The 14,144-nt window shown below is 34.7% G+C and overlaps 1 protein-coding gene across 1 annotated transcript in view; it reads left to right on the top strand.

The window, feature by feature from the left end:
• Positions 1 to 13,942, top strand: part of LOC132109385 (GDNF family receptor alpha-4-like) — a 51,705-nt gene extending 37,763 nt beyond the window's left edge. Inside the window, exons 3-8 of the mRNA XM_059515405.1 lie at positions 155 to 235; positions 3,696 to 4,041; positions 6,336 to 6,445; positions 7,800 to 7,934; positions 11,185 to 11,345; positions 12,902 to 13,942. Coding sequence (XP_059371388.1) covers positions 155 to 235; positions 3,696 to 4,041; positions 6,336 to 6,445; positions 7,800 to 7,934; positions 11,185 to 11,345; positions 12,902 to 13,042 — 974 coding nt within the window. The 3' untranslated portion in view covers positions 13,043 to 13,942. The remainder of the gene's footprint in view (positions 1 to 154; positions 236 to 3,695; positions 4,042 to 6,335; positions 6,446 to 7,799; positions 7,935 to 11,184; positions 11,346 to 12,901) is intronic.
• The last annotated feature ends 202 nt before the right edge of the window (positions 13,943 to 14,144 follow it).

A 14,144-nucleotide genomic window follows, 5' to 3' on the forward strand; every position in this document is an offset into this window, starting at 1 on the left:
ACAGACGATTTTCCAAAATTAAATAAGAACTTGTAATTAGATTATATTACACTCTTTAAAATACTCATAATCAGACGGTGTCCCCTTGAGATATATTGCACTGTATAAAACATTTCCTATATGATTTAATGAGTCAGGTTGTTTGTTCATGCAGGGCTAAACCTGGTAGAGAACTATCCGTATGAAGCGATCGAGAAAGGCTATGACTTCGTCCGTCTGGCCTCCATCACTGCAGGTAAGATGATCCATTCATACAATATGGCGACCTACGACCTTTCAAAACAAGGATAAATGTATATTACAAAGATTTAATCAAATGCTTTTTATCTTGTAGAAGTGAAGTGAAGGAAAACTCTTATTATACTGCATGCGATTGCAATCAATGTGTCTTTATTTGTATTTTGACTGACTAGAATGGAGCTCAGGACTTAGAAATAGACTTATTTAACAAAGTTGAAATAAAAAAGCACACACAGGGACCCTAGTACAATAATCATTAGCATTAGCATCTGTATTAGCAGTGTAAACGTGTCGTTGTATATTAGTGTTGCTCTGAAACTTGTTCTCACTGTCATCTCCTTTAGTTCTACTCTTGTTTTTGTGCGGTTTTCTGATGGAAATTAGTCATAGATGCTCGGTTTGTCTGGACTGGATTTTTCATCAGCTCTGTGAGAATCAACAAAGCTGTTAGGTGAATGATTTGGACAGACATTCTTGGCTCTGCTGTGATTATTAATCGCAATGAAATAGAGAAAGAGAGATTTCAAGAGTCTGAGTGAGCTGCTTCTTTTCATTTTCCACAGGTTTTACTGACCTTAGCCTTAGTTATTTACTGTGCTTTTGCATTACCGTCACGATGCAGTCTGTTCAGTCTGATGATGTCGATCGGAATGCTAAAATGATTTCTTGGAAAGACGTTTCAGCAGCATTCCGTTTAATTTGTTCCATCTCATTTTCATTCCTGACTTCCTTTCACATCATGAGGCATTTCCTTTGGTCGTAATGATTTGTGACTCAAACTAGTCTGCCCATGTGAGTTATCTGAACCTCGGGTCACATTACTCTTTACCTTTCAACAACACATGCAAAGGTGACCCAATGCATTCATGCCACAGAACATCTATGAATCCAGTAATCCCAAAAATAATGATTCCATGCAATTACAACAAAGCGGATGTTTCGCTAACACTTTATTTTAGGGTCTCTTAACTAGTTGCTTATAAGCATGCTTATTAATATAATATTAGCCATTTATTAGTACTAATTAAGCACATGTTAATACCTTGTTCAACATCCCTAATCATACCCAATACCTAAACTTAACAACTATATTACTAACAATTAATAAGCAACAAATTATGAATTTATTGAGGGAAAAGTCGTAATTAATAGTAAATATGTGTTCCCTATTCTAAAGTGTTACCGATTTTTTAAAGCCATGCAAAAACAAGAAAAAGATTTTGAAATACAAAAATCATACTTTCTGTATTTTTCTGTCTTTAAATATTAGATTATAATAAAGTACAATAAATGATATAATAGCAGATAACTGAAATGTGTTTAGATTGAAACAAATTTAAACAGAAATGTCAAAATCAAATAAAAAATTACCCAAATGAATGCTTAATTATTATTATTATTATTATTAAGTTTTAAAGCCATTTAAAAACAAGAAAAAAGATTTTGAGATACAAAATTATTCTTTCTATGTTTTTCTGTCTTTAAATATTAAATTTAATATAATATATTACAATAAATTATATAATAGCAAATAACTGAAATGTGTTTAGATTGAAACACTTTAAATGACTAAAACTAAAATAAGGTCAAATTAAATACAAAAATTTAAACACAAATTTCAAAATCAAAAAACAAAAATTGCTCAAATTAAAGCTAAATTATTGTTATTACTAACATTAAATAAAAAAATGGAAAATAAAAAAATAAAAGCTAATAATATTTTTTCATAAATACCATAATAGTAATATATAAATGATACTAAAATAACACTGGCCTAATATCAAAGGCAAATCTTTAAAAGTCACATAAAATGTTTAAAAGTTTATTCTCTAGTTCTTTAACGATCCATGTTTTGGTTATTCACAAAACCCCAAAATCAAAACACTCATCAGAAAAACCCATAATGTAACATGAAGAACTTTTACTCTCCAAAGAGCAATTTAGAAACACAAGAACCTGGTTCAGCCAAAACTGGTCTTGATAAGAAGAACATAAGGAGCTGCAAAAAACCCATTGAAGTCTGATGTTTTGATGTGTCCAACTCAAATCTGTTTAGTTGTTTGAAGTCTGAACAGCAAAAAGCATCCCAGAGATAAGCCCATATTCTTCACTTCTCATTTAAATGTAATGTTTCTCACCTTTTTGATGCTTTTTACATTTGCTCCTCTAAATCGTCAGTCCTTGTGAATTAACAACAGCACTCATCTCTGTGCCACCGTATGGTGATGAACTTAAATTTGTGAGAGAAAACGTGCAGCTCCCCATCCTTTTGATATGTGTTGTGCTTTACTGTTAATTTACTCACCCATCCAAGATGTAGGCGATGTTTGTTCTTCACTAGAACAGTAAACACGATTTTTAGCTGAAACCGTGATACTTGATCATTCGTAAAATGCAAGTCAGCAGCCGCATGTTTTTGAGAATAAAAAAAAAACATATAAAGAAACACAATTAATCCCTGTGGCTCCTGATGATATATTGAGGTCTTATGAAGTGAAAAATAGGTATGTGCAAGAAACTGGAGATCTAAACATATCTAAAATAAAAACATTTAATTAAAACGAGGCTATGAGGGATCGACGTGTGTGTGTTCAGTAGTTGTACTGTTGATTAACAACATATCGCTGGTTCATAAAACGTCTTTCTAGGAAAAAGAAATGTCAGTATACAAAAACTCCATAAAACAGTTCTGAAATTACGAAAAAATACGAATTACATAAGTTTTTCAGCTACAGTAGTCAGAAATAGGCATGTTATAGAAATTAAATAATTAAGTGTACTTAAACACCACACAGTCTTCACTGTATGAATTGAATATGAATTGATTCTTATTAAAGATACTAAAGTGATTCATTCACTCTTGAAACAGCGAGTAATTTTCTCTTTGCCTTCTGTTATTTGATTAAAATTAATGTCACAGACTGCAGCAGGTAAATTAGGCTGCTGTCATTTTAAGAGCGACTGAAACATATCCAATATACTGCTTTCCACCCAGATGTTTATATTCATTGATCACTTAACTGACTGTGTTTATGTGAATACTCCACACGATGGGAGTTGACCATTAACACAATAAGATGCAAAAGTGATCTGAACTCAGGATCGTGAAGAAAGCATTGAGCGTTGAGTTCTTTTTGACTGCTTATTGCACTTAATAAATCTATTTAACATCATGCAATCAAGCACGCTTCTTTAACATCATTCGTCTGGCTGACTACGTCTTGTATAATTGTTTTCTAAAAATCCTGTCATACGTGCACAAACTGACAGTCACCACTTATAAACTACTACTAAATATTGTAGAAACGTATATGACGAATATAAACGAAAATGGCTGTACAAAAACTGTCATTACAAGCTTGGTTCATCCAGTGAGGCTGAGACTAACTGGATATCGACTGAGCAGATTTGATCACTTCAGACGGTCTGAAAGATTGGATTTGAATTCTCCACAGATTCTGAGCTCGGCATGACAGCAGTGAACCGCTGCCTGGACGCAGCCAAAGCTTGCAACGTCGATGATGTGTGCCAGAAACTGCGCACAGAGTACGTGTCAACATGCATTAAGCCCTCCACCAAGTCGGGTTTGTGTAACCGATCGAGGTGCAACAAGGCCTTGCGGCGGTTCTTCGACCGTGTGCCTCCGGAGTACACCCACGAGCTGCTGTTCTGCCCTTGCAGCGACATGGCCTGCTCAGAGAGACGACGACAGACCATCGTGCCCAGCTGCTCCTATGAGGGAGAAGATAAACCCAGCTGTCTTTCCCAGATGAGGATCTGTAAGGCTGACTATGTTTGCAGGTAAGTTTCAGAGACTCGGACAGCCATGTATCTCGTGGGCGTTGGATTAAACAACTCACCTTGCATTCACTCTTTTCTCTGAGTGAAGAAAGCCTTGACTTTTCTATAGCTGTCTGGAGAAAAAAGAGCGTGCACATATTACTGCCGATAAGAAAAGAGCTTTTCTTCACATTCCTCGTAATCCGTGTCTGTATAAATGGGCATTGGACAGACAAATTAAAGCTGTGAGACCCTGAAATGTTTCAGAAGTCTGACTGGTCCAGATAAAACTTCACGATTTTGCATTAAATATTGAGCAGTGCAGGTTAGATGAAGTCGAATTCAGCCCTCATATGTGACCCTGGACCACAAAACCAGTCTAATTGAGATTTATACATACCCTGAAAGCTGAATATATATATAAACGTTCCACTGATGTATGGTTTATTTGGATTGGATAATATGTGGCCTGAAATCTGGAATCTGAGGGTGCCAAAAAATCTAAATACTGAGAAGATCGTCGTTAAAGTTGTCCAAAATGAATTCTTAGCAATGCATATTACTAATTAAAAATTAAGGTTTAATATATTTACGGTAGGAAATTTACTAAATATCTTCATGGAACATGATCTTTACTTAATATGCTAATGATTTGTGGCATAAAAGAAAAATCGATAATTTTGACCCATATCGTGATTTTTTGGCTATTGCTACAAATACACCCCAAAGACTTCAGACTGGTTTCGTGGTCCAGGGTCACATATGATAACAAGTAACATTCTGTATCCTCAGACAGAGTCACATGCATCGCTAATTCAGTCTATGGCTATAAATAACCAAGAGAAAGCCATCTGTTGATGATTAATTGGTATTAGAGATGGGAGCAAATCAGTTTCAGCTATGAAAAATAATATTTGCTTGCATTTGTAGCATTTTTGACTTCCAGTGGGTGATTAACGGACTCAATGGCATTAAGAAAATAGCAGGCTATGATTATGATGATGACTATATATCAAAGACGTTGTCAGGATGTTGGCATTTAAATCAGACATGGTCTATTCTAGCAGCATCACAGACAATAGGGGAAATAGTGCTAGAACTGCATAACGGACTATGATTTAACAATCAAAATGTAAAGGGACTCTAAAAGTGAGCGTAAATGATTTCTTTATTGTTAATATTAACTCCCTGCCAGTGTTTTTTTTTTTTAGTTGCCAGCCACTTCCAGCATTTTTCAGAATTTTCACAAACTTTCATAATTTGTTGTATAAATATCTGAACATGCAAAATTTTAAAAGAAAGAAAAACAAAAACAAACTTCATGCACAATTTCTATCAACACTTGAATGTGGGTGAGTTTCATAAAAAGCAACAAAAAGCTGAGAAAATGTTGTTTTTGTCAAAGACTGTGTCTGGGTGGATTAACATTTCATTCGTAATGTTTGATGATCACGTTATTTTTAGTGCTGTCAAATGATCAATCACAATTAATCGCATACTAAATAAAAGTTTTTGTTTAAATAATGTATGTGTGCATACTTATTATGTATACAGGTATATAAATACAAACACATGCATGTATATACTTAAGAAAAACAATTCTAAATATGTTCTTTATATACTGTTTGGTAGGTATGCATTCACCTTGAAAACTTCATCTTTGTTTCCAAATGCAATGACTTCAGTTTTTTCCTTGTTTAACTGAATAAAGTTCTGGCACATCCAACTATTAATTTCATCAATGCATTGGCAGAGGGAGTCAATGGGGCTGTAGTCATTTGGAGATAAGGCTAGGTAAATCTGGGTATCATCAGCATAGCTGTGATAGGCAATTTGGTTCTTTCTCATTATTTGACTTAGTGGAAGCATATACAGGCTAAACAAGAGCGGTGCAAGAATTGAGCCTTGTGGGACTCCACATGTCATGGATGTCCACTTAGACTTATGCTCTCCTAGACTCACATAATAGCCTCTCCCTTCTAAGTATGACATGAACCATTTAGGGGCCGGAGAACCTCTCTCTGCCATGTTGCCATCAAATAAAACAACAAAACTCTTTTAACTTGACACAGTGTGTCTTAAAAATGTGGCACTCATGTGTGAGAAGCTTAAAAAGATATGAGTGTATCGGTCATACATGTCTGTCTTGTGCGTTTACCTAGAAAATCAATGGAAAAGTAGCATATTGTGAATGGCCCCTTAGACGCCGGTGATTGTTCTTCGTGATTTTGTCAGTATGGCCGACAGACTTATTAGGAGACTTCAGTCTGCTTGGCTGCTGTCCATGCATATATACAGCTGTGCTTCTTCTGCAGGTCCCGTTTGGCCCAGTTTCAGTACGACTGCCAGCCAGAAGAGCAGTCTGCCATCGGCTGCAAACAGAGAAACTACGCCGCATGTCTTATTGCTTACACTGGACTGATAGGTGAGTGGACAATAGCAAACTGAAAATGGAATTGCATGCATGATTGTGGCGCCCATTAAAACCGGAGCGAGGCTGATGGAATTGGTTTGAAGAGTGATAGCTTGGTTATTCTAATGAGGCTTTCTGTTACATAGAGTCTTTTTTGTTTGTTTAGTTCTGCTTCATGCTCATTTGTTATATATTGAGCAAAGATAATCCTTTTTAAATAAATCTCTTTTTAAACAAAACGTCCAATTCAACAGATATACTTTTCTAAATATACATATATAAATATACATACTTAATATTAATATTAATATTAATATAACCAAGCCTAATATTAAATCTATATGTTTATACACTGGCTGCCAAACGTTTGAAATTAAGATTTTTAAGAATTAAGACGTCTCTTCTGCTCACCAAGGCTGCATTTATGTAATTTTGTGAAATATTTTTACAATGTAAAATAACTGTTTGCTATTTTAACGTATTAGAAATGTAATTTATTTCTGTGATGCAAAGCTAAATTAAAATGTAATTAATTAATTAAATTAGCAGCATTACTCCAGTCTTCAGTGTCACATGATCTCTCAGAAATCAAATAAAACTATTATATATTTTTTATTCATCACCCTTATTTATTTATTATTATTATTATTATCATTAATTATTTAACAGCACATTTATTTACAACACTGCTAGTGATCAGAAATATGTCTTGAGCAGCAAATCAGCATATTATAATATGATTTCAAATTTTTCAAAAATTAAAATGATTTCTGAAGATCATGTGACACTGAAGACTGGAGTAAAGATGCTGAAAATACAGCTGCACATCACAGAAATAAATTACACTTTAACAGAGATTCACACAGAAAACACTTATATTAAATTTTAATAATATTTCACAATATTACAGTTTTTACTGTATTTTAGATTGAATACATGCAGCCTTAGGGATCTAAAGAGACAACTTTCAGTTATTTTTTTTAATTCTAAAATATTTCTACGTTTTTGCTATCAGTGTACTCACAGTATATACTATGTGTCTGTGTATATATATATATATATATATATATATATATATATATATATATATATATATATATATATATATATATATATATATATATATATGTTTATATATTAAATAGATTTCTTAATATATAATCATGATTAAGAATTCATTACTGCTCTATATATAGGGATAATATTTATAGGTCTTCATAAGTCAAGTCTATAAAAGAGTCTTGTGTATGTATAAGTTTAGATTATTGAAATCCATATATCTGTTATGCAGTATTTCAGTGCTAATCTGTGCATTGAACAGATTATGGGAAATCACAAATGTCTGAATGCATTTTTGGTATCACAGGAAGCCCGATTACACCAAACTATGTGGACAACTCCACATCCAACGTGTCTCCCTGGTGCTTGTGTTCAGCAAGCGGGAATCTGAAAGATCAGTGCACCGAGTTCCTGGAGTATTTCACCAACAACGTCTGTCTCAGTGAGTCAAAGCTCCTGTACTGTACCTTATCTGTGTCAGCCGTCATGTATGAGTCTCGATCATGTGATACGTGGTCTGGCAGGAGGACTCTCTGGTTACTGTTAGTCAACATTGTAATGTCATTATAAAACTATCATTATCGGTATCGGCAGATATTATTCCGAATAATCGGCTATCGCTATCGGCTGAGAGATTTAGTATGGATGCATCTCTATTTATCATAGTCAGAAGTTTCTGAACCTTAAATTCAGAAAAGAATCTTAAACACTGCATGCATTTAAACAACGCGTGCAGATTTACAAATGAAGGCCACAGGAGACGTTTTCTAAACAGGCAATGCGGACTTATATATAATTACTTTTAGCCACCCATAAACACTTTTATAATTCTTTAAAGTTTGTAATATTAAATCTGAATGTCCTTCACAGCAGCACAGAACAGTATGAAGTCTCCTCTAGCTATTCACTGCACCATTAGTCATACTGTACATTCTCTGTATGTCACATCAACCTAGCATTTACCGCCGCTGCGCAGAAGACCAAACAGTCTCTCAAATGACAGGAGATTTCAGGATTTTCTGCTTGTGGTTTGAATTGGGATATATTTAATAACACGGTTTCTCTATTAGGACTATGATAAGAACTAAAATAAAATGATAATAATTCTTTAAAAAATAATAATCTAGTGTTTGCCTAACCTTTAATACTAACCTTGAAATGTATGATGACAGAATAAATGGGTGTTTTTCAACTATGTGCACTTTTTTATCCCAGGCGTTGATTTATATATAAAAATAAAAGATTTCCAAACTAAGCTTATCAAAGCTAAAAGATTTCCTAAGAACATACTTTCTTTTTCTTTTATTAAGATCACATGCTTTCATCTTAGTTTTTCAAATATTTTATATCTTAAAAATCCTTGCTAAAATAGTAATTTGTTATTTATATAGTGACATAATTTTTTTTTATTTAATGTGCAATTTTTTTTTATTGAATGGTTCATATAATTTAAAATAATATTTAAAAACATGTTTATTTATTCCTGTGATCAAAGCTGAATTTTCAGCATCATTTCAGCATCAGTGTCACATGATCTTCAGAAATCATACTAATATGCTGATTTTCAAAAGTTTTATTCACTATTACATATTTATTGTCCGTTCTATTCCAAATTACATAAAAAATATTAACTACAACATGAACTACCTAGAATCCATGAAATGCTACTCTGTAAAAAAAAAAGTTTTATTATATATTTTTATCATTTTAATAAACCAACCTATTGAAGTACTGATATCTGTTTTGTAATACACTGATAATCACCAAAAGCAGGTGGTGATGAGAAAGTCATATAATGAACCAAAGCCCATCATAAGCAGCTTTTAAATAATAACATATATAGAAGGAGTCATTCACACAGACACTAAAGACCATCATGGTAACACACATGAAACTGAAATAATGCAATAAACATTTATTTAACAACATTAGGTTTAACCCCAATATACAAAACTCATAAGAAAAAACTAATTCAACTAAAAAACATCAAATATGAAATGTAACAGGGAATTCTGGGAATGTTAATATACCGTTATTCACTGTAAATTATATGATATTTTTCACTTCCAAAAACAGTATACTACTATAAAATAATATGTGATGTCCAATACAGTTTTTCACCGTATATAGTAGGGGAATTTACCGTAAACCATTTAGCAGGTTTTTACTGTAGCATTTTTACCGTCTTTTACCGTTAAATTCACAGTAATTTTTTACAGTGTACCTATGAAGTTACAAACAATATATATATATATAAAATAATAAATAAATAAATAAATAAATATATATATATATATATATATATATATATATATATTTGGGACCTGAACCCAGTCGAGATGGTTTAGGGGTGAGCAGGACCGCAGACAGAAGGCAAAAGGGCCAACAAGTGCTAAGCATCTCTCGGGGAACTCCTTCAAGACTGTTGGAAGACCATTTCAGGTGACTACCTCTTGAAGCTCATCAAGAGAAAGCCAAGAGTGTGCAAAGCAGTAATCAAAGCAAAAGGTGGCTACTTTGAAGAACCTAGAATTTTTTTGTTATGTATATAATTCCATATATAATTCCACATGTGTTAATTCATAGTTTTGAAAGGTGTGTCCAAACTTTTGGTCTGTACTATATATATATATATATATATATACATATAAAATTAATAATAAATAATAAGATAAAATACAAATGTTTATGTATCATTCCCACCACCATATTTTTTTTTACCACTGACTGAAATATGATTTGAGATGTTCCAAAGAGATATTTTTGTTTCATATAAAATTTACAAACATGACAATAAATTCAGCTTAGTTTTTTTAAACTTCACTGTGCCTACATAGAAGAAACACCCATGAACAGTCTGTATTTAGATCTTCTGCTGACGTTTACCATCTGACGTCAAGTAGGCTGCAGACATTTGAAAATGTAAAGAGCTATCTGAAGTGCAAAGCTTATTCTGAGCCGCAAGCATACATGAATCTCTGATGGATATCCAGCCCCCTCTCAGTCACTCTCCTCCAGTCCCGTTCCTGAAGGTCCTTATGTATTATATATATAACGATTTATCATTACGGCCCACTCCGTGGCAATATTCAGCTCGGTACAGTTCAAAGAGATATCTCTTACATGAAGTAACTCCTCAGACAGCTGAGTGGCAGCTCTCGGAGAGAGCGATGTGAGCGGATGAGAGTGATGTTTGGTCAAGCCACTCATCTGTGAGCTAATGAGAGGATGTGGAGAGGCAGGTGCAGAAGCACGGCCGGAGCAGAATACTGAGCACCGCTTAGACCAGAATTCAAATAAGCGTCCGATAACACCAGCAGTTGCGAATGAAAATGTTGTCACAAAGTCAAGTCACCTTAATTTATATAGCGCTTTAAACAAAATACATTGCGTCAAAGCAACTGAACAACATTAATTAGGAAAACAGTGTGTCAATAAAGCATAACTAAAGCGTGAAGAGTAACGGCCCTAGTACTGAGCCTTGAGGTACTCCATACTGCACTTGTGATCGATATGATACCTCTTCATTTACTGCTACGAATTTCATGGCGGTCATATAAGTACGATTTTAACCATGCTAATGCACTTCCATTAATGCCAACAAAGTGTTTTAATCTATGCAAAAGAACGTTGTTGTCAATAGTGTCGAACACAGCACTAAGATGTGGACGTCTTGTCTGTTGCATGAATAGAGAACGCTCTCCTGACGTTTGGGAATGGAATGGACTTGACGCCCACTCCCACCCGACTGCCACGGTTCATCCCTGTGACAGACCGAGGGCCACGGAGGACGACTGTGTTTGTGACCATGGAGACAGAACAGAACGCTCTGAGCCCAGCCAAACCCACGCAGGTGAGGGTTAGAGATGGGGAGCAGTTCGGTGATGGGTTTATAACTGCCTTGATTGTAGTGTGGCTCTGAAGGAACAGGCTTTACACAATAAAGAGCCATTTCATCTGTGCTGCTGAGAGATTGCAAAATTGGGGAGATTTTTCTAGAGCTGTATGAAACTGCAAATAGGGAGTCTCTTACAGTAAAACCAGGGCTATGTGATTAATAAAACTGAAATGGAATAAAAAGAGTGAGTGGAATGTTTCAGAGTGAAGTGCATCACTGTGTTCTTTCAGTTTCGGGGGTAAAGAATACAAATGGTGTGAGTTACGTAATCAGATTACTTTTTCAAGTATTGCATTACTTTTTAGTTTGCAACAAAATATCTGACTTACTTTTTCAAATAACACAAGTTACTTTGTTTCCCATGTATTTTCTGACATCTTTCCTGTCCCTGCGTTCAGAGAGATTAGAAGTGAGGTGCAGAGACACCTCTATCAGCCCAAGGATTATCAATTTCAGTTTTGGTGTTGAATGGCCTTTACAGTTCCCAAAATCTAACTTTTTTTTGTTATTAAAATACAAAAATGCAAGCCCAGCCCAGGTGGCAAAAAAAAAAAAAACCCAAAATAACTATGCATTTTTATGGAATAACACCATATTGTAATGCATTACTTTTTAAAACATAATGCTATATACTATACTAAACAAACACTATATAGATATTCTACTATTCTTTGTTTTTTTGCACTTTGGTTATTTACATTATGCAGTTGTTGTGTAAATACTATACATGTATGTCACCCTTGAGCAACATTAGCCTGCATAAATGCCATGTCAGATGCAGCTTCTGTTCCACCTTGGTAGTGTAAAGATGTCTTTTTGTTAATGTTTTTACTGGTAATAGATATTCTGACTGAATTAGTTGGCACAGTAAATTTAAGTATATTTAGCTGTAAAAAAAAAAAAAAAGTTGAGAAAACTTAAAAGTTTAAGGCAACCAGCTTCAGCAGATTTTTGAGTTTTCTCAATTTATTATTTTCAGTTTATACTTTAAATGTTTTATATGTATATGTATGCCTGTTCCCGACACTTATTAAAGAATAAAAAAGTCAGAATTGCTAGATATAAACTTGCAGTTGCAAGAACCAAAAGTCAGAATTCTGAGATGGTGAGATATAAACCTGCAATTGTAAGAAACGTATCATTTCTTTCCCTTAGAATTGGACTTTATAATTTGCAACTCCAAGTTTATACCCTGACAATTCAAAGAAAATAAGTCAGAATTGCAAGACAAAAAGTCAAAATTATTTATTTATTTTTTATTAATTTAAATTCAGTGGCAAAAACAAGCTTTCATAGATACATTTAGTATAATCAAAAAGATGGCACTGGAATTCAATTCCAGGAGTTAAATATAATCTTTTAATGGAAAAAAAAAATATCTGACCCTGATGTGCACATGACCAAACTTCCACCAAACTTTAACCTTTTTTCTGGGGGAAATGCAAATGTAGTCTGGTTTGCAAATCCCATTTTAAACCAAACTGTCCATGCTTTCTCGTCTCGCTCCTCAGGACTCTGCGAAGGTGAGGCTTTGGTCTGACTCCACCGCATCCTTCGACACACAGCAGAACTCGTCTTGTGCGTTTGCCGCGGCATCGCTGCCTGTCTGGATTTATGTATTTCTCAGCTTCTTACTTCACTGTGATCAGTAAACAGAGTCAAGACTTTCGGGACATCTATTCTGACATGCTCGTGATTTTGGACCAACAGGAACCTGTTCAGCTCCAGAGCTGTGGAAACTATCCTCGCTGGCCTCATTTCTCTAACATTGAATTCATCATGTTATCTCTGTTTCCGTGGAAGAACCAGTTAAACCTACAGAATCTGAAAGCACTTTTCTATGAATGAATGTGGCTAGTCAAACACAAAGGCCAGCGGGAAACCTACCTGTAAATATGTACATAGCATCACACAGAGTCAATATGAAACTGTGCTGTTCATTGAGAGTTTCAGTCTAAAATCATATTTTTGTGGGGTGGGGATTCAAAAGACTAAAAGTTTCTGAAAGCCAAATAACCTTCTAGCACTCCAAAATCAATTCCTGATTAAATGTGGAGAGAAATTTTTATTTTATAGTTCCTCATGCATCAGTTCAACCGTTTGGAGATCCCCTTGAGGAAACGACGATTTAATATCATTCTGTTCAACTTGACTGAATAGAAGACGAAGGCTATTTCTGATCAATAATAGAGGGGTAAGGCTTTGGATGGAAGTAAACAGTACTCTTCCCAGAGCTCATAATGTGCTATTGGGACATAAGCTACTTCATTTAAGGGATCTTGGAGACTCAACATTGTTGTGGCATCGCCACAGCTGATTCCTGGTCCAGTACTGTGTCTTTATGTATAATACGATGTATTTATGAGGAGTCCTTGTGGTTTTGATCATGAATATGAGGGCTGGTGTTGTGGGAATGGAGTAAGGGAGGTGTTTCCCGCTCCAGCCGCTGCTAAGAAAGCCCTTGATATTTCTAAAGGAAGGCTGGGAATCTCATTATGGAACATTCTTTGGTTTGTCATATGGCACTAATAAAAGATGCTGGTTCATTTAAAGCCTGTTGCTGTTCCTTTGTGCCTCAGAAACTTTGAGCAAACTGGCACAAAAATATGGAAAAGTTAGTCAGGTGTGTGTGTCTTTGTACAAAACATGCTTGGGGCCAAAAGTGTAGAGAAATGGTTATTCATAGAGAGAGGAGATGCTATAGAGGTTCCTCGTCCGACACAGAGATGGTTTATGGCCAGGTAAATCAAGTGA

This window comes from Carassius carassius, chromosome 29 (assembly GCF_963082965.1).
Source record: "Carassius carassius chromosome 29, fCarCar2.1, whole genome shotgun sequence".
Taxonomy (NCBI): Eukaryota; Metazoa; Chordata; class Actinopteri; order Cypriniformes; family Cyprinidae; genus Carassius; species Carassius carassius.